General features: G+C 50.1%; 2 protein-coding genes across 3 annotated transcripts; both read right to left on the bottom strand.

Moving 5' to 3' along the window:
* Positions 1–2478: 2478 nt before the first annotated feature.
* Positions 2479–7293, bottom strand: TNFSF14 (TNF superfamily member 14). Of its 2 annotated transcripts, XM_077751917.1 has the most exons (4): positions 6971–7293; positions 5401–5437; positions 5095–5136; positions 2479–4150 (listed from the first exon to the last, which is right to left on the bottom strand). In XM_077751917.1, exons 1-4 carry the CDS (start codon positions 7190–7192, stop codon positions 3723–3725), a joined length of 729 nt encoding a protein of 242 aa, XP_077608043.1. In that variant the 5' UTR covers positions 7193–7293; the 3' UTR covers positions 2479–3722. The 2 variants fall into 2 exon arrangements, with proteins under 2 accessions (XP_077608043.1, XP_077608053.1); XM_077751927.1 differs by lacking the exon at positions 5095–5136.
* Positions 7294–12017: 4724 nt separating this feature from the next.
* Positions 12018–23461, bottom strand: LOC144241861 (complement C3 alpha chain-like). The gene is made up of 13 exons (XM_077776546.1): positions 23401–23461; positions 22401–22499; positions 20112–20268; positions 18268–18431; positions 16686–16844; positions 16483–16542; positions 16274–16364; positions 16107–16158; positions 14418–14505; positions 14247–14336; positions 12597–12702; positions 12317–12406; positions 12018–12137 (listed from the first exon to the last, which is right to left on the bottom strand). Exons 1-13 carry the CDS (start codon positions 23416–23418, stop codon positions 12034–12036), a joined length of 1278 nt encoding a protein of 425 aa, XP_077632672.1. The 5' UTR covers positions 23419–23461; the 3' UTR covers positions 12018–12033.
* Between the last annotated feature and the right edge of the window lie 459 nt (positions 23462–23920).

Raw genomic sequence — 23920 nt, 5'->3', positions numbered from 1 at the left:
TAATAACACGATGAACCCTCACTCTTCTTGAAACTCGTGGTCATCTCAGGCTGTCATTTATTTTCCCACCTTCATCTCTCTGTGCTTCGATTTCCCCACAAGATGGGTGTTACAACACTACCCACCCCACGGTCATTATGAGGATTGGGTGAGTGACTGTGAATTAATGCACTTAGCGCAGCATCTGGCAGTCAGGAGGACATTAGAAGCATGACCTGTGATTGATTATCCTTATTACTTTAAGAGAAACAACCAACCACACAAACACGATTCTGAAGGGCAACTGACCTTCAGCCTCTGTATGGGAGACAACAAGGAGTGAGGTAGCCTGGTGAGGTGGTGACCCCATGCCCCATCAACAGGGGCAGCCACTGCCCAGCCTGGGTTGTGTTCACAGCTTCCAAATTTCCAAGAAAGTCCAGAAATTCAGATTTGTCCACACACAACATTTTGTTGTGTTTAAATATTGGCTACTAATTTCCATTTTAAAAACACACCCAGTGACTAGATGTGGCCTGTGGATGTAAGGTCACCTTTCATGTAATCACTGAAAAGAATTCCAACTTTAAATGTATTACATTAATACAAATGTATTACATTGAAAAGAATTCAGACTTAAATGATCACAGCTATGCTTACAAAAAGAATATCTACTGGAGATTAAAGAGCTCACTGTGGGCCAAGCTCTGGAAAACTACTTAAACACTCAAGTCATTTCATCTCACAATAACCAAGGTAGGGTAGATGCCACTATTAAACTCTTTTACAGATGAGGACACTGAGGCCCAGAGAGGCCAAGGATGGATCCTGAGATCACCCAGCTGGGAAGTAGCAGAGTGGGGATTCAAACCCTGATGGTCTGGCTTCCCATTCTGTTTCTCAGAGTCCATGCATTCCAGTATTTGAACACAGTGATATTTAGTAGGATGGACACAGCATTATAATGTGAGGTTAATAAATGATTTATCATGATTATTTTTACTTCTACCACCTCTGAGTCTTGGCAAGAGATGAAGGGAGAGCTTTCCAGGGGCTGGGGGAGGGCAAGAATGCAGACTTCAGGTCTGGAGGAAGAGCTGACTGTGGGGGAAGGTGATGCCTGAACAGATGCCAAGCATGGGAGGTGAAAGCGGAAATCAAATAGATAAACTTCTCAGAAGTTGTAAAGTAGGTCAGTGGCCTGGATGGGGGGCTTCCCACCCCATGCACTATCTGAAATCAAGCTGGGGTCTAGGTCTCCTAGAGCACCAGCCTTGATGCCTGCCTGTGGGGCTCTCTGCGCCTCCTCCCTCCTCCCTCCCTTGTCTTTCCCTTCCCTCCCCTCCCCTCCCTCTCTTTCCATCTCCCTCCTGCCCTACCCATTCTCTTACCCACCCTCTCTTCTTCCACTTGCTCCTCTACCTCAGGGCTGGAGGCCCCTCCCAGGAATGATCTTTGGAGGCTAAACTTAGTGACAGGTTCCATCCCCAGGCGGAAGTTGGTGGCTGCTGTAGGCTTTGTAAATACCTTGTCCCCACACCTTGGTCTCATCAAAGCCACGGAAACAGAAAAATGGTGATAAGAGTAAAGGAAACTCCAGTGGGGGCTGGGGCTGGGCATTAGGGGCTGCCCCACCTCCCACCAGCCCTCAAAGGCAGAGAGGTGTGAAGTCGCAATGGAGGGGGAGTCCAGCATTCCTGCCTCTACGAATGGAACATGGGAGCAGCCATGCCCAGATATGTGTATGAGGCATGTAAGGTTGCAACTCATTACAAGATGCCTGACATAGGGAATGTGCCTCACAAATGCTACAATGGCTTTTTCTGTGTCTGAACTGATTCCATCCTTAAAACAGACCTATAGGCAAGAACCAGTGTTACCTCCCATTTTACAGATGAGGAAACCTAGGCACCGAGAGGTGCTGGGACTTGCTCAAGGTCACACAGAAGCAAGTGGCAGAGTGGAATTGGAACCCAGGACCATCTGCCTGCAAAGCCAGTTTCCCTCCCTCCCCATTCTGGGCAGCGATGACAACAGTATAAACACCAACAACAATAATCATCTACTTCTGGGGTCTGAGCCCTTGACTTTGGGTCCTGGGCACTAACAGCTCCCTCCAGCCACACCAGGGCACATGCTCATTTGTACGGACTGTCTGATTTGTATGCATATTATTATCTGTCCCTCTCTCCTCACTCTTCCCATGCTCTCACTTAGTTCAAGCTTTCAGCTGGCTGAGTAGACCGTCACTCTGCGTGGATGTCTGCAATCAGGGTGCTTGGTGGGTGCAGCCTCCATTTCATCAGAAATGGGAGATTTGAGGGGGAGGGGCAGACCTGGACATGAGGTTCCCAATTTCTCCTGCCCTTCCCCCGAGCTTGCTACATGGAGTTGGGCCAGCCACGTTCAGTTTACTTATCTGTAGAGTGACCAGGCGACTCTGTCTACCCCTCTGCCTCTACAAGCCACCCTTCCCCTGAGAATAGACAGACCCAGGTGCAACATTTGCTATTTATTTCCAAGACCCACGGTCAGGGAGCCCAGGGCTTCAGACAGTGTCTGGTCCTCATCCAGGATGTATTCGTCTTGGCTGGGAGGAGCCTCAGGCTGTGTGTGTTTGTGTGTGATGTCGTGTGTGTGTGATGGGTGTGACCATGATGCAGCATGTGGAAATCTGATGTGATGGGCATGGCGTTCCACGTGTCACAACTGGTGTGACCACATGGCCCCTTTGGGTCACTGTGGCTGTGATGATAACTTGTGTGTGATTGTGTCATACGTAGTGGTCACATAAGGTGACTTGGTTGTGGAGAATGTGATGCTTTGTGTGTATGAGTGCAGGTGTGAAGGACACATGGAGGCTTGTGATTTTCTGTGATGCTGTAGGCGTGTCTGCGTTCTCTCTCCATCTTCCCTTCCCTTCTTCCTTCCCCTCCTCCCTCCTTTCCTTCCTTCCCTCCTCCCTTCCTCCCTTTCCTTCTCTCTGCAAACATTTTCCAAGTGCCTGCCACAAGCCAGGCCCCGACCTGGGTGCTGAAACACAGCCGTGGTGTCCCGGTGGGATGTGAATGCTCAGCTGCGCTGAGGTCCAGTCAGCCGGATGCTGATCCATTGGTAGCCAGAAACCAGCCGTGATGGGAATATTTACATCGAGGAAATCACAGACACTACAGAGCCTCCCCCCTCCTGGGAGAGCTGGTGGCCCCGGCGGTTGCCGCACATCCCTGCGCGTGCCTCAGGGTCTTACGCAGCCAGGAGGAGGTGGAGCTGCACACCTGTGAGCAGGTCTCCTGTGTGTGACTGTGGCTGTAGGTGGGACTGGCTGGGCTGCCCGTGGGTCCTGGTGATGACGACTCCCTTCCTCCAACCACCCACACTGGTGAGAGTGGGGGAGGCTGAGGTTGTCTGACCTCTGGCCGCGTCCTTGGACCCCCAAGTCTTACTCTTCTCTGAGTCAAAAAGATAAATACCCACCCCTCACCCCTTCTTCCTGAATATCAGGCAGATCAGCTTTCCCCCGCTTGGGGGTCTGCAGACCCTTGGTCTCTGGGTCTTGGCCTTCAGTATTGCCCGCGGCGGGGTCTGCGGTTTCCTTTGGTGCCTCAGAGGTGCCTGCTGGGTCTTCAGCCTTCGGGGGTGGCTGGCTTGTCGGCCCCGGGTGTGCCCGCTGAGCTCTTTGCTTGCTGGGTTCTGGGTTCCCCAGGGCACCCTCTGAGGGGAGGCGTCACCGTCACTCCTTCCTTTCACACCATGAAAGCCCCGAAGTAGGAGCGGGTCCCGTCACGGAGCCGGACCAGGCGCTCATCCGGCACCCGCACGACCACCTCCTCGCCCGCGTCCAGGTGCACCACCCCCCCCAGGAAGCTGCTGTCCCACCAGACGCGGGAGCCGGTCGCTCGCCCGCAGGGTGACCGCCGGCTCACCAGCAGCTCCAGCTCCTCGGGGTAGCGCGGGGTGCGTTTGTAGAGGCCGTGCGTGATGGGCAGGCCGCCGGTGAGGCCCTGCGGGCAGCCCACGCCCCCCAGCTGCACCTTGGAGTAGATGTAGTAGTAGCCGGCCTGGGCAATCACCAGGGAGCCGTCCCGGTAGCTGAGGCCCCTCAAGAAGGCCAAGCCCAGCTTTGTCTCCCAGAGCAGCGGCCCCCCGCTGCCCGTCAGGCTGGAGTTGGCACCTGGGGACGGAGACAGAGGGGTCTGGTCAGTATGTGTCCCTCTGCGGGTGGGAGAGGGTGACGACTCCTCTCTGTTTTAGGTTGAGAACTTGATACATATTAATTCACTTTATTCTCACTTTGGGGTGGGGGGGGACTGAGGCACTGAGAAGTCAAGTCACTTGCTGCTTATACGTTTTAAATCACTTTTCTCCCCCTCCCCTTGCAGGAGGGGAAACCGAGGCGTGAAGCCATTAAGTGACCCGCCCAAAGCATCAAAACTTGTGAGCGGAAGAGCCAAGGAATAGAGACCCAGCAGAGCCCGGTCCAGAAGCCTTAGAATCTCCATGCTCCTCAGTTTTTCTCTCAGTAAAAGGGACATGTGAATGGTGCCTCCTTAAGATTTAATGANCCCGGTCCAGAAGCCTTAGAATCTCCATGCTCCTCAGTTTTTCTCTCAGTAAAATGGACATGTGAATGGTGCCTCCTTAAGATTTAATGAATTAAGGGGCACCTGGGTGGCTCAGTCGGTTAAGCGTCTGACTTCAGCTCAGGTCATGATCTCACGGTTGGTGGGTTTGAGCCCCACATCGGGCTCTGTGCTGACCCCTCAGAGCCTGGAGCCTGCTTCAGATTCTGTGTCTCCCTCTCTCTCTGGCCCTTCTCTGCTCATGCTCTCTCTCTTTCTCTCTCTCTCTCTCTATTTCTCAGAAATAAACAAATAAATAAACATTTTAAATAAAAAAAGATTTAATGAATTAATATGTATAGAGCGCGTGACACATGGTGAGCGCCTTGTAAGGGGTTATTCAATAATATGAGAAATGCACCGACATAGGTAGTGGGCCAAGACTGTCAACAGTGAGTGGGTGACTGAATGAATACTCGGACATGCTGGATATCTGTCTGGTCTCCCCAGGACACCCTGCCCCTCTCCCATGCTAGGACCGCGGGGTCCCCCTCACCTGTGAGGTGTGCTGCTGGGTTGGCCTGGTGGGACCTTCGTTCTGGAGAGAGAGGGTGAGTGGTTAGAGGTGGAGGCGGTGAGGGGTGAGGGCCAGCCTCCAGCCAGGGTCATCACGGCTACCTCCTGGTGTCAACCCCACCCTTTCCGGAATGCCCCAGACTTCTGCTTCTCAGGCTCGGGGGAGGGGCACCTGTGGAGCTCGGGCCAGTTGTGTAAATCACATTGGGCAACGGGCTGAGGGGGCGGGGGCAGCGTGGGAACCATCCCACCTCCACCCTCCCCGGGACCCAGGACTCTGACTCACCTTCTGTCAGCTGCTTCCAGGATTCTGCTTCTCCATCCTGAAAATGCAAAGGAACCCACGGTGAGGACCTGCGTGCCCCACACCATGGGCATCCTCAGACTCACAGCTGTGAGACACACACGGACCACAGACACCGCCCTCCCACGAGCGCCCAGGGCCATGTGCACACACACCCCTGCCCCACCCAGCAGCCTGGTAACCACCCGGGGCCTCATTTTCCCCCTCTTCAAATAGACATGTGAATGGTGCCTATTTAAGATTCAGAGAATTCATGGGTATAAAAGCATGTTCCGGCACCTGGCACACAGTAAGCAGGATATAAGGGTTAATTAAGTAAGTAATATTTACAGATGTGTAGACATCAAGATGGCAGGACACGTGGACATCAATGGCAACAAGTGGATATGGACACGTGACAGGGCCTGGACACTAATGTGACACACGGGCAAGGCCCACGTGGACACAGATATGTGGGTATGTGGCTTACGGATCCACGTGTGTCTGTGCACAGTGCCAGCACAGGGGCTGCAGACAGGCCAGTACGTGCGCATGTGGAGACACGTACGCAGGATGACAGTTCAGGTTCACCCGGACGACACGCCCAGGCGGCCATCAGGTTCAGTCACAAGGAGAAATGACTTGGAAACACAGGACATGAAGGGCCAAGAGCACATGGCCGTGGGTGGGATGCGGAGGCTCACAGGTGTGGCAAACAGACAGATACACCCACAGCCGACCGTAAACTGAGGCAGAGAGAGATGCTCGCAGACTTGGACAAAGTGAATTAGCGACAGTCCCGAATAATGGTGATCAGGGTATGGCTAACAATAATCAGCAATGTCAGAACGTCCGTTCTGGGGGTTACAGACGAGGCTGTATTATAAACGTGAAACTTGTGAAGAGACTTGGTTTTATTTGTTCCCACTGCTAGAAAAAATGGTAGCTGTGTGACCCCACAGCACTGTTAATGCTGCGATTTTTGGCAATCATATTGCAATATAAATGTGTCAAATCACTATGCTGTACACCTTAAACTGACAGAATGTTACATGTCATTTATACCTCAATTAAAAAACATATCCGTGGGGCGCCTGGGTGGCTTAGTCGGTTAAGCGTCCGACTTTCGCTTAGGTCATGATCTCGCGGTTCATGGGTTCGAGCCCCGCGTCAGGCTCTGTGCTAACTGCCAGCTCAGAGCCTGGAGCCTGTTTCAGAGTCTGTGACTCCCTCTCTCTCTGACCCTCCCCTGCTCACGCTGTCTCTCTCTCTCTCCTGGAAATAAATAAAACATTAAAAAAAAAATTAAAAAACATATCCGTTCCGGTTGGGTGAACTCTTCCCTTGTGCAGTCACCGCTGGGCACCACACACACAGTGTCATATTTCCTTCCCTGTGAGGTGGCACTCTTATTATCACACCCATTTTACAGATGAGGAAACTGAGGTTCAGAGAAGTGAACTGACTTGCACTGAGCTACTGTAAGTCGTTTATTGTGCTGCACTCACGCGCACAGAGACATGCACAGTAACACAGGAGACCCACCAGCCATGAGCCCCGAGGCCCCACTCACCAGCAGGGGTGTGACCATCTCCCCCAGGCGCCAGTGCAGCCGTAGCAGGAACCAGCCCTGGACGGCCAGCCCAGCCGCCAGCAACAGCAGCACAAGGCCCAGGCCCAGCTGCGCTGCAGTGCAGGGCGGTCTTCGGCGGCGGCTGTGCCCCAGCCTCGTGAATGGGATGTCTGTCTGTCCGTCCACCACAAACACTGAGGGCCGCACAACCGTCTCCTCCATGCCTGAGCAGACGAGGTCTCGAGGCGCCTCGGGGCTGGGCTAGCACGGCTGGTCCCTGAGGGCAGGGAGGAAACCACAATTGCCCAACGCTCCTGGGCTTCGCACGCTGCAGACAGGCACCCGCGGGTCCTGGGGTTCAGCCTTTAGAGCAGGGATTCAGCCCCTCCCCTTTCCCCACTGGCCCTCCTCTTCTTCCTGTCCCCCCACCCCCAGGCTGGCCCCATCTCACTCTCACTCATACAGCCTCTCACACTTTCCAGGGGCATTTGAAGATGTGACTCAGGTAGGGATGGAGGGGGGAAGGCCCCAGCTTTTCCCTGTGGCTGCTTCATTCACTCCATGACCAAATATTTACAGATCATCTCTGTGTGCCAGGCACTGTTCTAGGTTTGAGGCCACAGCGTGAACAAGAGAGACAAATGTCCCTGGTCTTAAGGGGCTCGTGTTCTAATGAGGTGAGAGACGAGGAGCCCAGTAAAGAAGAAAATACCGTATAGGGTTTGAGATGGTGGTTAGGGAAGCGCAAGATACAGGAGTGCTTTGTGTGTGTGTGTGTGTGTGTGTGTCCATGTGTGTATACTGGGTCTAGTGTGTGTGTGCGCATGCGTATGCTCTGTGTACATGTGCATGGAGATGTGTGCAGGTGCAGGCATGTGTGTATGTGCACCTATGCACACATGCGGGTGTGTGTAGGTGTGTGCAAGCGGTGCATGTACATGAGTGGGGTGCATGAGTGTGCACGCACGTGGGCATGTGAAGGTGTGTGCATGTAGGTGCATGTGTGTGGTATGCATGAGTGTGCACGCACGTGGGTGTGTGCATGTAGGTGCGCGTAAGTGTGCATGCATGTGGGTGTGTGCATGCAGGTTCATGTGCATCGGTGTGTGAATGTGTGGTGTGCATGAGTGTGTGCAGGCGTGCACATGTAGGTGCGTGTGTGCATGAGTGTGCAGGTGTGTACACGCAGGTGTGTGGTGTGCATGAGCGTGTGTAGGTGTGTACAGGTGTGTGCATGCAGGTGTGGATGTGTGGTGTACATGAGTGTGCATGCATGCAGGTGTGTGCAGGTGCAGACACACACGCACCTGCATGTGTGGATGTGTGTGCGTGTGGATGAGTGTGCCTGTGAGTGTGTGTGTGTGCATGCACGCATGCAAGTTTAAATTGGAACTCAGTCAGGTGATGGAACCACCAGCCTCTAGGCTAACTAGGTTAAGTCCAAACTTGGAAGGCGTCCTGGGGGCACCCGGAAGTGGCCTGAGCAGCCCTCTCTTTTTCTTCTCGCTCACATCCCACCTTTCAGCAAGCCCTGGCGATTCAATCCCAAAGTCAGATCTTACCCCAGCCACCTGTTTCCATACCCACTGCTACCACTCCCCCCGTTCAGTTGGTGATGTTCTAATCACCTGTGTGACGTATTTGTAGGTGGAGCCTTGGGAAGGAGGTTAGATCACAAGGGTGGAGTCTTCCTGAGTCTGATGAGTGCCCCTAAGTGGTGGATATAATCTCTCTGTCTCTCTGTCTCTCTTTTTTCTCCCTCTCTCTCCCTCTCTTTCTCTGCCACTTGAAGATGTTTGAGGACCCAGTGAAAGGGCCACTGTGTCTGCAAGCCAGGAAGAGAGCCCTCACCAGAACCCGACCAAACTGGCACCTTGGTCTCAGACTTCCAGCCTCCAGAACTGTGAGAAATACATGTCAGCTGTTTGGGGTCCCCAGCGTAGGGCGTCTTTTCCCTTCCCTTCCCGTCCCTTCCCTTCCCTTCCCTTCCCTTCCCTTCCCTTCCCTTCCTCTTTCCTTTCCTTTCCTTTCCTTTCCTTTCCTTTCCTTTCCTTTCCTTTCCTTTCCTTTCCTTTCCTTTCCTTTCCTTTCCTTTCCTTTCCTGGGTGAAATTCACATAACATAAAACCAACCATCTTAAAGTGGGCAGTTCAGTGGCATTTAGGACATTTCCAAAGTCAGACAACTCTGTATGGTCCCCAGACATTTTCAGGACCTCAAAAGGTAAGCCCATACCCATAAAGCAGTTCCCATCCCCCAGGCTTCCCAGCCCATGGCAACTACTATCTGGCCCTTTATAGAAAAAGTTTGGCCTTCCCTTGAGCTTAGAGTAGACACTAAGTGGTCTTCACTATCTTAAAGTCCATACGCCAATGCTTACTTGGCCAGGGGTCTTGGGGCCTTTGCGCATACTCTTTCCTTCATCTGGAAGAGTCTTTTCCAGATCTTCCACTGCTGACTCCTCCTTGTCATCCGTGTGTTAAGAATACCTCATCATGATAGCTTTCTTTGTATTCCCCAATCATCTGCATTAGTCAGGGCTCTCCAGAGAAAGAGAACCACTAATATATCTCCATCTCTATCCATCTGATGATCCATCAATCCATCCATCCTTCCATCCATCCATCCACTTGGCCACACATCCATCCATCAATCTATCTACAACTTACTATCTATCATCTATCTCTGTGTCTATGTATCTATCATCTATCTGTCTGCTCTCTCTCTCTCTCTCTCACACACACATACAATTTTTTTTTTATTTTTTTTAATGTTTTATTTATTTCTAGGAGAGAGAGAGAGACAGCGTGAGCAGGGGAGGGTCAGAGAGAGAGGGAGTCACAGATTGAAACAGGCTCCAGGCTCTGAGCTGGCAGTCAGCACAGAGCCCGACGCGGGGCTCGAACCCACGAACTGCGAGATCATGACCTAAGCGAAAGTTGGACGCTTAACCGACTAAGCCACCCAGGTGCCCCCCTCCCAATTTATTTATTTATTTTTATTTTTTTTATTTCTAGGAGAGAGAGAGAGACAGCGTGAGCAGGGGAGGGTCAGAGAGAGAGGGAGTCACAGATTGAAACAGGCTCCAGGCTCTGAGCTGGCAGTCAGCACAGAGCCCGATGCGGGGCTCGAACCCACGAACTGCGAGATCATGACCTAAGCGAAAGTTGGACGCTTAACCGACTAAGCCACCCAGGCGCCCCACACACAATTTATTTTAAGGAACTGGTTCATGTGAATGGGGTTTAGCAAGTCCAAAATCCATAGACAAGTCAGCAAGCTGAAGATTCCTTTAAAGTTGATTTTATAGTTTTGAGTCTAAAGGCTAGAAACTCAGAAAGAATTTCTATGCTGTTATCTTGAATTCCTTCTTCCTTAGGAAACCAATTCTTTTCCTCTTCTGCCCTTCAACTAATTGGATAAGGCCCACTTACATTATCAACCTGAAAGTCAACTGACTATAGGTGTGAATCACATCAAAAAACTACCTACTCAGCAGCATGGAGACTGGTGTTTGACTAAACCATAGCTTAGCTAAGTTGACACATAAAATGACCATTATTTTATCTAAATGACCATAGTGGTGGACCCAATGTAGGCATGTTTCTCATGTTGCCCTTTCTCCTTTCCTTTTTAGACACCTTAACTGTCTGAAATCAACTCCACGCTGTCTTTACAATGTGAGTTCCAAAGATCGTGTCTGTGCCATTCACAGTCTCTACGTGCCCAAACCAAACAATACCTGATGTGTAAAAAAAAAAAAAAAAAAAAAAAAGGAAGAAAATGAATCCCAGGGCAAAAGAAAGAGGAAATTGGCATGAAAACAAAAGACAAGAAGGACATAAAGGCGGGTGGGCAGGCATCCTGCCGCATGTCGGCTGCAACACCTAGTATGTGATGAGGATTTTTGAGTCTCCCCTTGACAATGGTGCCAGACAACCCAGGCCTGGAGGGAGCACAGGTAGCTGTGAATCTATTTCCCTCATATTCTTGGAATTGGGGTGTGGGGTTCACAGGACCTAGGGGCCATAGAGGATATGGGTTGAAAGGAGGTGACTGCCAGACTCAGGGCTTTTCCCATGATGACCTCATTTAGAGCCAGAAAATGGATCCCACCCTCGATAGACCTAGAGGTACCAGTGGTGTTATTAATCAGAAGAGGCATCCAGGGGCCAAGGTCCTCTAGGCAGCCAGTGAAACCATTTGCCTGTGGCTGCTGCCCCCATGCAGCTCTGGTGATGCTGTGACCACATAGCCCACACCCCCACACTCTGCCTAAGCGCTGACTCATGCTTTCCCCTCACTGGCTCACTCATATCTACAGTGGAAACCTCTCCCTGACCTGCCCATTAACGCCCCCTCCTGGGCACAGCCCACGTGGAATGCAGGACAAGTAGAGAATAGAGTTGTAAGCGAGCTGCATATGAGTGGCAAATGGGAAGAAGGTGAGGAGGTGGAGGATCCAGGTGGGCATGCAGTTGAGGATGGGAGGGTCCAGGAGGGGATGAAGGTGAGGAGGCGGGGGATCCAAGTGGGGATGAAGGTGAGGAGGTGAAGGATCTAGTTGGGGATGAAGGTGAGAACGNGCGCACCTGGCCATACGGTGTCTCCAAGCAGATACACGCAGGGTCACAGCCAGACGTGCCCCAGTCCCTGCCCCCAAGTAACACACCTACCACGCATGGTCCTACAACCACCATCTCACACAGCCACACACAGAGCCACGTGCACCTCACAGTCACCCACACAGGGAGTCCTAGGCATAACCTCCCATCCACTGTCACCCGCAACCACTGTCTCATCTCTCCATGGCTCGGCACAACTACAGTGTCACACACACCACGGGGCATATGACCATGTCCACTCACACACTTGCACACACCCAGCACTCATTACCATGGATCCCCATGCAATCATGGCCCCTCACAACACATTTACACACGCGCGCTCACACACACACACACACACACATCATCCACAACTACAATCTGAAGTATAGCCACATGCACCCATGGGCCCTTACAGCCAGTCACTCTCACAACCACGGCCCCACGTAGTGTTGCTCACACACGCGTCCACTCACCGTAGTCGACTCCTGGCTCACAGGCCTTGTCCAGACGGTCATCCAGGGTGACCTTTTCATCCACCTGGTGCATGAAGCAGTTCTCTGCGCAGTGGATGAGTGGGGGACACGGTTTCACCACACGTCTTGTCCAGGGCCCGCCACCCCTGGGCCCATCCCTCTGGCTGTGCACTGGGTGTGGGCTCAGAGCCCACTCGGGCCACCCCCATGGGAGGAGGATCTGGGGGGGGCTGTCCACCCTTTCCTGGCTCCTTTGCACCCACCCTCAGCACAGCGGCACACATCTCTGTGACAGAGCTTGTTCAGTAAACCTCCTTCTTTGTCTGGGTGGTAGAACTGGATGCAATTCTCATCTGCGGGCAGAGTGGCAGGGAGGTGTCAGAGGGCTGGGCCCCCCAGCCTAGAGAACCCGGGGGCTCAGATTTCCCAACTGCAGTCCCTCAGACCTGGAGAGGCCAGGTCCCCAACCCTGGGACCCTCAGACCCCCGCTTCACAGAATCCCTGGATCCCCAGGCCCCCCTGGCCCTAGGGGGGCTGCTCACCCAGGTTGTAGTAGGAGTACACCTTGACCGACCCGGGCTGGATAAGCTCCACATTGAAATACTGGTGCACTTTGAAGGTCAGACAGTCCTCTTGGTCATGTGAGATCTGGGGGAAGGAGGCTGGTCAGTGGGGTACACGGAATGGAGCCCAGCATAGAGTACTAGAGGTTGGAGCAGTGGTGGAGAAACTGAGGCAGCAAGATGGGATACGGGTAGGGAGCAGGAGTCTCTAGCAAAAGATTTATGAGCACTTCAACACAGCCATTTCCCGTTTCTCCAAGGCTCGCAGCTAGATTATACCTGTCAGCTTCCTTTCCTAGTTCAGTGTGGCCGTGTGATGGAGTTCTGGACCAATATGCACATACATCAAATCATTACATTATACACCTTAAACTTAGTGCTGTATGTCAATGACATCTCATTCAAGCTGAAAAAATAAAGTCAAAGAAAGAGAGAGAGAGAGAAATAGATAGCATAGGTACATATATGTGGCAGGTAATTTTGGAGGAAAAGACTAATGGTGAATTTGGGTACAGCATATCCAGAAATGTGTTTTACTGTGCTGCAATTTCCCTGTAAGGCTGGAATCTTATAAAAATTTAAATCTACAAAAATTCCAATGCAAGAGAATGTCAGCCCCCAGATCATGCACTGTCCTCTTTTCTTCTAGACAAGAGGGGTCCAGCAGAGGACTCTAAGATCCTAGGGATTGAGGAGCCCCAAGAAGGAACGTGCACGGATCCCTGAGCGACTGTGTGGAGCAGAAAACCCTTTCCATAGCCTCCCAACTGGACTTTACCTGAGTGGGAAACACAACACTCTTGTGTTGGGACCCTCATATTCTCAGGAGGTTTATTACAGCAGCCAGTGTTACTTCTGCTGACTAATATGGGGTGAGGGGCCTTGGGGCCTATTGGGAGTTAGCAGGGGGCATATGAGGATAGGAAAATGGGCAGGTGTAAGTAGGGGAGAGGAGGAAGCTCAAGTCTAAGTTAGAGAGGAAGGCAGGGAGAGAAGTTCAGATGGAGAGCAAATATGAAAAGAGAGAAATGCCAGGGGGTGCGGAGCAAGAAGAATGCTTTTCAGCTCTGAGCACACTATTTATTTGTTTGTTTGTTTGTTTGTTTGTTTATTTATTTATTTATTATGGTTATTTATTTTTGAGAGTGAGAGTGTGAGAGCGAGAGTGAGAGAGAGCGCGAGCGCATGAGTTGGGAGAGGGGCAGAGAGAGGGAGACACAGATTCCAAAGCAGGTTCTAGGCTCTGAGCTGTCAGCATGGAGCCCGACTGGGGGCTCAAACTTACAAACCACAAGACCATGACCTGAACTGAAGTTGGATGCTTAACAAAGTGAGCCACCCTGGTGACCCGAGCCCTTTATTTTTTAAACTCTATTGGCTCATTTTGATGGTTGTTTAGGACTCTGATGAGAAGAAGGTGGAGGAAGCAAGTGTACAGTGAGGTTGGAACGAGAATGGTCAGAAGGTGAGCTGCTTAGAAAACATTAGATGACCTGCATTGACCACCTTATTTTATATGCCCTTTCCTCCACCACCCAGCAGCACAGACCCCATATCCCCTAGCCTGTGCCTGTTGTGACCAGAGGGAAGCCAGCATGGTAGAGATCAGGTCCCAAAAGGAAGCTTTACCTTGTCCAGGTAGATGATGAGGGTGTTCTTATTGGAAAAGGCCTTGTTCATCTCATATTTAGAGATGTATCTGTCGATGCCATTGCTCAACTGGGGAAAGGTAGGACTTGTGAAAATCCTCCTGAGGCCTCTGCCCACAGATGCCAGCCCCCAAGGCCAAGCCCTTCATACCAGGTCAAGGTCACCAGTGTCAGGAGAAAAGCCAGTCATCATGGATATATCCAGGATTGACATGGTAGCATCCTCCTCTCCCAGGTACCTGAATAGGGAAGGGAGAGGACAGTTGGGGCCAAGGATAGGGTCAGCCCTGGGGTCAGTGTCTGGGCAAAGAGGTCTGAACAGAATGGGGTTCCTGGCTCCCACACAGAGGACAGAAGGATATTAGATTGTAGGAAACATTCCCCAAAGGGAATAAATGAAATGCAGGTCATGATCAAGGTGACTAATAGCTCAGGCTCTGGAGCCCATTTGCATGGGTTCAAGTCCAAGCTCCATATGACAACTGATGAGTCACTTGACCTCTCCATGCCTTAGTTCTACTAGAAAATAAAGACAAGAAAATGGTACCATGGTCTAGCTCAATAACGCCAGGTCCCCAGCACCAGGTTATAGGAGTTGTAGTTCCATAAAGTGCAATATAAGTCTTGACTCTAGTTCTTGAGTCCACCAATCATTATGCAAATCACAGACGCACATCACAGTCAGTGACCAATCACACCATGTCTTTCAAAGTCTGTGTTGACGGGCCACTGAGCAGCCTATGAAGTTCATGCACAGACAGCAAGGCCTGTGGTTGTGGCACTTCCTTATACCCAGGATAAACCACATGACATTTTACAAAATTGGTCAGTTGGCAGAGGGAACAGGCCAGCCAAGATGAAGCACAGCAGTGAAATGAAGATGCTGGAGGTAAAATTTGAATAGCACATAAACGGAGTTAGAGAAGAAACAGCAGACTGTGTGAATGTCACCCTTGCTGCCACTGGAGAGACTGGCTGCCTTGTGACATTGACAGCTCAAATGATTAGATGTCAGAAGCTGGTGTAAGTTAGAAGGTCGCATGACAATTCACTGTCGCAGGAAAAGTGCTTGCTCCGTCCTTATCCCAAGTGATACAAACAGAAGGAAGAAGCACAGTACTTTGGTAAGTGTTTTACAAAGGAGAACAAAAAATTACTCATATCTCCATGTTCTAATGTTCCATTTGACAGACTAGTAAGCAAATTCTCATGTTCCTGTAATTTTCATTTCTCTGTACCTTTCTAACTGGCAGGATGAGTTTTTGAGGTTGTGATAAAATGCTTTAAAGTTCATGGAACAATTGTAACTTCTCCCATTGATTTGGTAGGATTGCTTGTATCGTTTCAGCTTATGTGACCAACGCTAGTCTCAGGTGCCGTGCAGACTGAGGACTGCCTGGGGTATCCACCTCCTGGCAGGTACTTCAGACAACACCAGATGCAAATGTACTCTTAAGTGGATTAGGTACCAAAGATGTTATTAGTTATTTTTTTCAAAGATTCACTTTCTTTTTAAAACGTTTTTACTTATTTTTGAGAGAGAGAGAGTAACAGAGAGACATATAGACAGACAGAGACAGAGCACAAGTGATGGAGCACAAGTGATGGAGGCACAGAGAGAGGATGACACAGAATCTGAAGCAGGCTCCAGGCTCTGAGCCATCAGAGCAGAGCCTGACGCAGGGCTCAGACCCATGAACTGTAAGTTCATGACCTGAGCTGAAGTAAGAAGCTCAAAACGATTGAACCACCTAGGTGCCCTACCACAGATATTTTTTGTGAGAAGCCTTGTTACAGACTGAGGAATTGCCAAGATGACCCCCAGTTATCCCTCACTTACCTGGTACAGATGTCAAGGACCATGGTGTCCAGGGCATCCTGAGGCCTCTTGACTAGAAACATAGAGACAGAAAATGGGAGGGGGTGTCTCTGGGTCCCAATGCAGGAAGGGGGCAGACGAGAATGAGGGTGGGGGAAGGGTCACATGTAGGGTCTTTACTCTTTTACCGTCTTCAGGAGCTCGTCGTATAACCACCCTGAGGTCAAACTTCTTGCAGGTGTGTTTGGTTTTGAGCTTGGCGTGGTACATTGTCACCACCTGGTGAGACAGCAGGACGATGACGTGTCAGCCCACTTGAGTTGAGAAGAAGATGGTCCCTCTGGGCCAGAGATGCAAGAGAAGGTGGGCCAAGCCAGTGTGTGTTCCTGTTCCTTACCGACAAGGTGCCTTGTCCTTTTCCCTTAGCTGTTACTACAAAGTCCTCATTTTTCTTGGTCTGCAGGGAGGAAGGAGAGAGGAGAGAGGTGTTGGGAACCAAGCCTTCCCCTGGCTGCAACAGTCATCTGCCATATCTCTTGCCTCTGGGAAACCCTGGCTGGTGTGGAGGGAGACAGCAAGGGTTTGGCTACACAGTTGTACCTCTGCTGACCGCTGGAGGCTAGCAGATTCCCAGAGGATGGTGTATTTGATGGCAGAGCTGCGGCTGGGTAGGTCAATGGATACATCCAGGTTCAGGTCCTTGTGGTCAGGGACATCCTTCTCGTATTGGGCCAAGGCTTGGAACACCATGAAGGTGGCCTAGAATCCATGAAAAGAAAGAGGGTGAGCCAGTAGATGGAGAAAGTGGTTAGAACCCACTGGGAAGGAAGAGATTCCGATCATAGGGAAGGCGGTATGAGACTATAGCCTAGGAACCCATGCCCCAGAGAAGGTGAGCATAAGATTGGGGATTGTTGACACTGAGGACATGTTCTAGATTCTTCAAAAGACAGAGGCTTAGCCAAGAGCTTGGCCACACTGAGAAGAGGTCTAGAATCCACCAGAAATTGTAGGTATAAGACTGAAACACTAGCACCACTGAGAATGTGCCCCAGCCCATCCAGAGGAGAGTCTAGGACAAAGGTTTGGAATCACTGAGAATGTGTTTAGAACACATTTGTGAAAAAAGAATGGAGTTGGAGCTTGGGGACACAACATATGCCGTAGAATTCAAAGGGACACTGAGACTGGCAGCTTGCCAGGAAGAAAGGGGTCAAACTGGAGCCTGAGGCTATTGAAACAAAGTCTTAGAACCCACTCTCCAGCTTCAGAGAGGCTTAGATGATGTCCTAGAGTAGCCAAGGACATGGTCTAGAACCCAGAGTAATATGAACTAACAGTGGGAGCTGGGTGGAGCTGAAAAAATAGTCTAGAGCCCACAAAAAGATATGAGCTAACAGTGGGAGCCTGGTGGAACTGAGAACCGGGTCTAGAATCTACAGGAAGATATGGGCTAACGCTGGGAGCCTGGTGGACTGAAAACATGGTCTGCAACTGACAGGAAGACATGAGCTACACTGGGAGCATGCTGGATCTGGCAACATGATCTTGAATACATGGGAAGATATGGGCTAGTACCGGGCACCAGCTGGGACTGAGAATATGGTCTGGAACCCATGAGCTGGCACTGGGAGCCTGGTGGACAACAGAAGCTGGTCTAGAATGCACGGGAAGATGTGAGCTAACACTGGGAGCCAGATGCAACTGCGAACATGGTCTAAAACCCACAGGAAGATAGGCACTAACACTGAGAGCCTGGTAGGACTCAGAAACTGGTCTAAAACCCACAGAAAGATATGAGCTAACACTCTGAGTCTTGTCAAAATGAGAACATAGTCCACAACCCACAGGAAGGTATGAGCTAACACTGGGAGCCTGATGGAATTGAGATCCTGGTCTAGAACCCACAGGAATATATGAGCTAATATTGGGAGCCTGGTGGAGCTGAGAACATGGTCTAGATATCAGGAGGCTCAAAACATTGCTTGGGCTTTCAGAATGTGGTCTGGAATCCACAACTTGGTTCAAAACTAAAAAAGCCTGACCACTCAACTCCATTCTAGCCACTCTGGCTTATGGACAGAAGGGCTGCCCCTCTTGGTCTTAGTGTCTTCTCTTGGAGGCCCATGGGAGGTCAGAAGAGGTATGCATGCATGTGCCTGGGGGATATGGGGTCACTTGCCTGGGTGGAGCCATAGCTACCAGCGTAGTATCTCTGCTCATTGAGCCAGCTGGCGATGGGACGTACAGAGTCAAAGTCTTTGAGCACTAGCAGGGCCAAGAGGGCATAGGATGTGGCCTCCACGTTGTAGAGATGCTTGCCAGGCTCCTCCCAACTTCTCTTGTCTGCAGAGAGAACCCCCATCCCCCATATTCATTGCACTGTCCAGCGAGGAGATGCCTCAGAGAAAACTCAGAAAAGGACTCACAATAGACTTCTTGGTGTTCAGGTGTCCTGAGTGACATCCAAGGCCCTCACTCTGCCGGCTCCTGACTCACTCTCTTCTTTCAGTAACTGTCACTCCTCCATTTCAATTCTCATTTCCCACTGATCTACAGGAGATTCCCTAAAGTTTCCATGCTCATTCTTACTTCCTGGGCCTTTTCGTATTCTGTACCCTCTACAGGGAGCACCTTTTCTCATCTATTCCTGGTTAATCCCATCGTGCACAATTCAGCTTCAATGACACCCCAAGAGTGGGCGAAGCCCTCCCTCTATCTCTCAAAACATCCTGTGCTGTCCTGTGCCAGCACTATGATGCTCTATAGTAACCTATTAACTCATTTCTTTCCTCAACTGGAGCGTGAGCCATGATGGCAGGGACTCTGCTATGGTCACTGTGATGTCCCCAGTGCCCAAGAAGGCACTTGTGACAGAGCTAGGTTGTCACTAAAAAGCATTTCCTCCTCTGGGGAACCTGGGTGGTTCAGTCGGTTGAGTGTCCAACTTTGTCTCAGGTCATGATCTCAAGGTTCATGAGATTGAGCCCCACGTCAGGCTGTCTGCTGTCAGCCCGGAGCCAGCTTTGGATCCTCTGTCTTCCACTCTCTCTGCCCCTCCCATGCTCACACCCTCTCTTTCAAAATTAAAAGAACATTAAAAAAACAACAACATGTTCCCTCTTTCCTGGGTCATATTTGGACTACATCTCCCAGATGTCTTTGCATGCAGGTCCAGACCACATGACTGAGGTCTGGATGATGGAATGGACACTAGCACTGTTAGGGGGCCTTTCCATGTCTGGTCTACCTCCCTTGCACAATCCACCTGACTGTTTCCCCTTCTGCTTAGATGTAGTGGATCCCAAGGACCCCGGGGTGGCAGAGCCATGAAAAGATAGAGGCCGGGATCCCTGCATGAGTGTCTGGAGGAGAGCTGTTCTCCAACAACAAACTTCCATTGTGCAAAACCACCTCAGCCTATGTGTTACTTGACATATGTCACATCAGTGAGTGGTGCAAAACTGATGCAGTATATTCACCTGAGCCAATGATTAAGTGTTCACTATGTGCTAGGTACTGTGTTAAATTCCCTGTGGAATTATCTTATCTAATCCTAATTACCCTTGAGATAATGATGACAACATCAGTGATAGAGCTCTCACTCTATGCTAGACCTTCTACCTACATTACTCCTTCAATCTTCTCAACCACCTATGACGTAAATATCATCTTCAGATGTGGTCCAGGGAGGGTCAGTGATTTTTACAAGGTTACACAGAGAGTATGGCAGAGGGGATTTGAATTTGGGTCTGTCTGACATCAGAGCCCATGTCTTGTTCCTGTGTCAAAGCAAGTGCTCAACACACAGTTGTTGAATGAATGATGCTACCTTCTTGTGTAGCTTAATGTGAGGACTGATCACAACTCAAAGCCATTCACCCAACAGGGCTTGGCACCGTGCACTCCAGCTCATCTTGAAGCTTTCCATCCCAGTGCAGCTTATAGCCACACATTCCAGCTCAAGATAACCACCTCCAAACCCTGGCCATGCATTCCTCTTTACCTCGCCAGGCTGCCCCTCACCTTTGGCTGTGCTCAGAAATTTTCTGAGGAGATCTTTCTCCAGCTTGCCTAACTGGGCCAGGGCATAGCCTGCAATGGCCACAGAATATGGTCTCCGCAGGTTCCTGTAGTGGGATTCAAGATAATTTCCTGACTTATTGATGTTGTGCTCCAGGTTCTGTAAGAAAGAGGATTGGGTTCTCTGGTAAGGTGGATATTGCTGCCACAGAGAGCTGGTAAGGATCACACAAATGCCAATTCTTGGAAACAAGGATGTTTCTGGCCTTGGGACATATTTGTTTAGGATCTGTCTTTTCTTTTTCTTTTTTGGATTTTCCAGACATTTTAGTCTCCGTGAACTGCCTTGTTGATGAGTACGTCTGATGTGCCTGGGACAATTTATATAGCCAGTGGTGTACTCGTAACAGTTTAAACTCCAGCTCTCCAGACTGCAGGGGGGCAGAAGGGGGCTGGATTATTGCCTGCCAATTACTGTGGTGTAAATGCTCCCACTGTGGCCAATTTCAAGCTACCAGCGTAATGGCCCTGAACACGGATATGAGAACATGGAGGGGAGAACATGAGATAAGCACTCATGACTTAGTATGAACCAGCTTCAGTACCCCACTGGGAATACCTCTTCTCTAATCATCAGCTTCATAACTAACACTTACTATATGGCAGTCACACTTGCAATCAATGAACTTCAGGATCCTATGGAGTTGGCATTATTTTCATCATCATCTCTACTGTACGGGTAGCCATATTGAGACCCAGAGGAATGACGGATGGAGGAAGACATGATTTGTAGTGTTTGAGAACTTTCTTGGTACAAATATTACCATGGCCAATTTCAAACTATGTGGAGTCAGTGAATGCACAGTTGGTAGAAGGTAGGCAGTAGCACAGAATTAGACAGCATTTCCACCATATAGGTAATAAATAACCTCAACATAGATAGATTTGTCATACATAATGAAGGAAAGTAATAAAACAGTTAGGAAGTGATGCATTTTGAGTGTTTATTACCTTCGTTTCTAATGCTTAATGCTTAGTCTAATTTAAATTTACATAATTTGATTGAAAAGAATGATTGTGTTTAACAACTAGCTTGTGAACGTCGGGATCACAGACTGATCCCAGCACACTGTTTATCTGCATTCCAGCAATCTGGTTCTACAGCCCATGCTGTACTCGGGAAGAGTGTTGTCATTTTGTAGCAGAAATTAATCATTGTGCCCGTCCAGCTGCCTGTCCTCCATCTACTTGTGACTTTTGCAGAAACTTCCGTGTTTCATTCAGCCGGTCACAGAGGAAGCAGCCATGTTTGCCCAGAAAGAGCTACTTCCAGGCTTCAGCAGATTGGCCCAAGTATGATCACCTGACCCTGGGCGGGCCAATTAGAATCCCACACCCATGGGAATCTAAAAGCTCTAGCTTCGGTCTGGCTGTTTACCCAAGGAAGGCAGCCAGGTTCTGCCAGGCAGGCTGGCTGGCCGGGAGAGAGGAATTATTGGACCCAGATGGCCTGGGTCTCTCTAAGGCCCTAAAGGTAACAACACGTTCCCCTCTATCTTGAATCTGATGAAGGGAGAGGCAGCTGGCTGAAGGTAAGATGCTGGGGTCCCTTATTCGCAAGCTAAAGGTCAACAAACAATTCTCAAACTCCAGGACAAAGCAGAAGGAGCAAGTACAGTGACTCTCAGGAGCCCGTCTTTCTAAGCTTCTCTACCTCAGAATCAAAACCAGAGGAAAAAGAGACTGCCATGAGACAATATTTGTAATCATTTCCTTTTTGGTGTCATGGGCCCCTTGGAAATATTCCTAAGATCTCCCAAACTAAGAAAATAGTCTTGATGTGTTCTTGGGTCTGGGTTGTGCCTTTTCTTCAGGGAAGCAGCAAGGTACAATGCACTGATCATGTAGCAGTGATGGGGAAAGCAGGGTGAGATGCTTTAGTTGAAACTGGCTGAAAGTCTCTGGACATGGCAAAGCAGGCAGAAAGGACCCAGTCTTTGATCTCCTTGTGTCTCAGTTTTCTCTTGTATAACTTGGGGATAATAAGAGTCCCTACCTCTTGGGTTCTTACAAGGATTAGAGGACTCAACATGTGCAGCTTTTAGGAGAGCCATCTTAGCTAATTGCTCAAAAAATGCTGGGAATTACTATGCTATTCTGGGTATTATGGCCACTGTGGTGGCTTTTATTGCACTGGGATGACTGGGAATCACCTGAATGCAATATTTCACTCTCCGAGGTGGGTGTGCCCTGGGCAGGGGAGGGGAGAAGGAGAGGGTGGAAGACACTTACATTGACCCTTTGCTCGCAAATATCTGTAGCCTCTTGCAGCGCAATGAGAACAAACGCTGTGAGGGACACATCCTTCTCCTCATTCTCCTGGTATCCACCCTAGAACAGGAAGCAGGAAACAAGGTTAGTATCACCAGTGTGTCCCCCAGTGCTGACCAGTCCCCCTGTAGGTCAGCAGGTCAAGGCAGGGGCAAGTCTCTCCTCAGTGTCTCCCTAGGTGGGCCCCACTCTTCAGTATTCATTCACTCAGCAATTGTTGCTGGTGCTGTGGATAAGATGGTGGGCGAGAACCAGACACCAGCCCCACCCCCACAGTGCTCCGCATCTAGGGAGCCAGACATGAACCAGTTGGCTCACCAGTAGACACATCATTACAAATTGTTGAGTGCTGTACAGGAGGAGTGGTGGATGTGGCCGTGAGCATGGACAGTGAGAGTGTGACTCAGTTGGGGATATCTGGAAAGATTCCCTAGGGGATGATAGGGGGTGTCATGCCAGGCAGTAAGAATAGCATGTGCAAAGGCCGTGTGATGAGATAGAACATGGCTCCTTGTAGTACAGATAGTGTGTGGATGAGGGTGGGGGACGATGTGAGACTGGAAGCCTGAAAGTCAGGCTAAGGCAGGGATTCTCCACCTTATACATGCATCAGCATCACATGGTGGGGGGAGGAGGGCTTGTAGGTACTGATTCCTAGGCGCCATCTCTGAAGTTTCTGATTCCTTGCATCTAGAATCTGGCTTGAGAACATGCATTTCTAACAAGTTTGAAGGTGATACTGATGCTGCTGACCTGGGGACCACATTTGTAGAACCACAACTGTGAGGGGTTCTATATTTTCAGACCAAAGGGGTAAGGACTTCAGTTTTTCACCAGACTCTGTAGGTCTCTGGTCTTTGCAATGTAAGAGAGGCACAATGGAAGGGGTAGCCTTTCTCGTGTCTATCCTGTGACTCCCAGGCACCCCTCTCCCATCCAGCTCTAAACCCGTGCTTCTTACCGTCATTGCTTGGGACATTACAGGCGCATCTTCCCAGAAGACCCCGTCAGGCTTCTGCCTCTGCAGANGGGCATGGGCACAATGGCATCGCCCATCCTAGCTCTGTGATGTGAGTCAGTTTGTCCCCCACTGTCTCTAAAATAAAAGAATGTGCAGAAAGTACTGTGTATAATGCTTGGCACATAGTAAGTGCTTAGTTAAACTAGGGGCTATCTCAGCATCACAGTCCCCAGTGAAGCTCTCCTTCCATGGTGGTTTATCCCTTTCCATCATCCATTCTCCTTTAGTGTGATAACAACGCAAACATTTTCCTTTGGAGACCAAGTCTCCTCCATGGCATGCTGGTAAATATTCGACATCAGCTCCCCAGGAAGAAAAGAACCTGATTTGAATCACTGGCATTTCCCGTCCTGTGAATATCCCTGCTATGGCAGACTTCAAGCTTTCATCATGAGAGTGTGCACAATTGGGAAGTTATGGACACACAGGCTCTGGGGTGTGCCATGCAGTCTCCAACGCC

The sequence above is a fragment of the Crocuta crocuta genome, unplaced genomic scaffold (assembly GCF_008692635.1).
Source record: "Crocuta crocuta isolate KB4526 unplaced genomic scaffold, BGI_CrCroc_1.0 scaffold110, whole genome shotgun sequence".
Classification (NCBI taxonomy): domain Eukaryota; kingdom Metazoa; phylum Chordata; class Mammalia; order Carnivora; family Hyaenidae; genus Crocuta; species Crocuta crocuta.
Note: the sequence above shows the minus strand (reverse complement) of the source record. Positions and strands in the feature narration are given on the sequence as shown.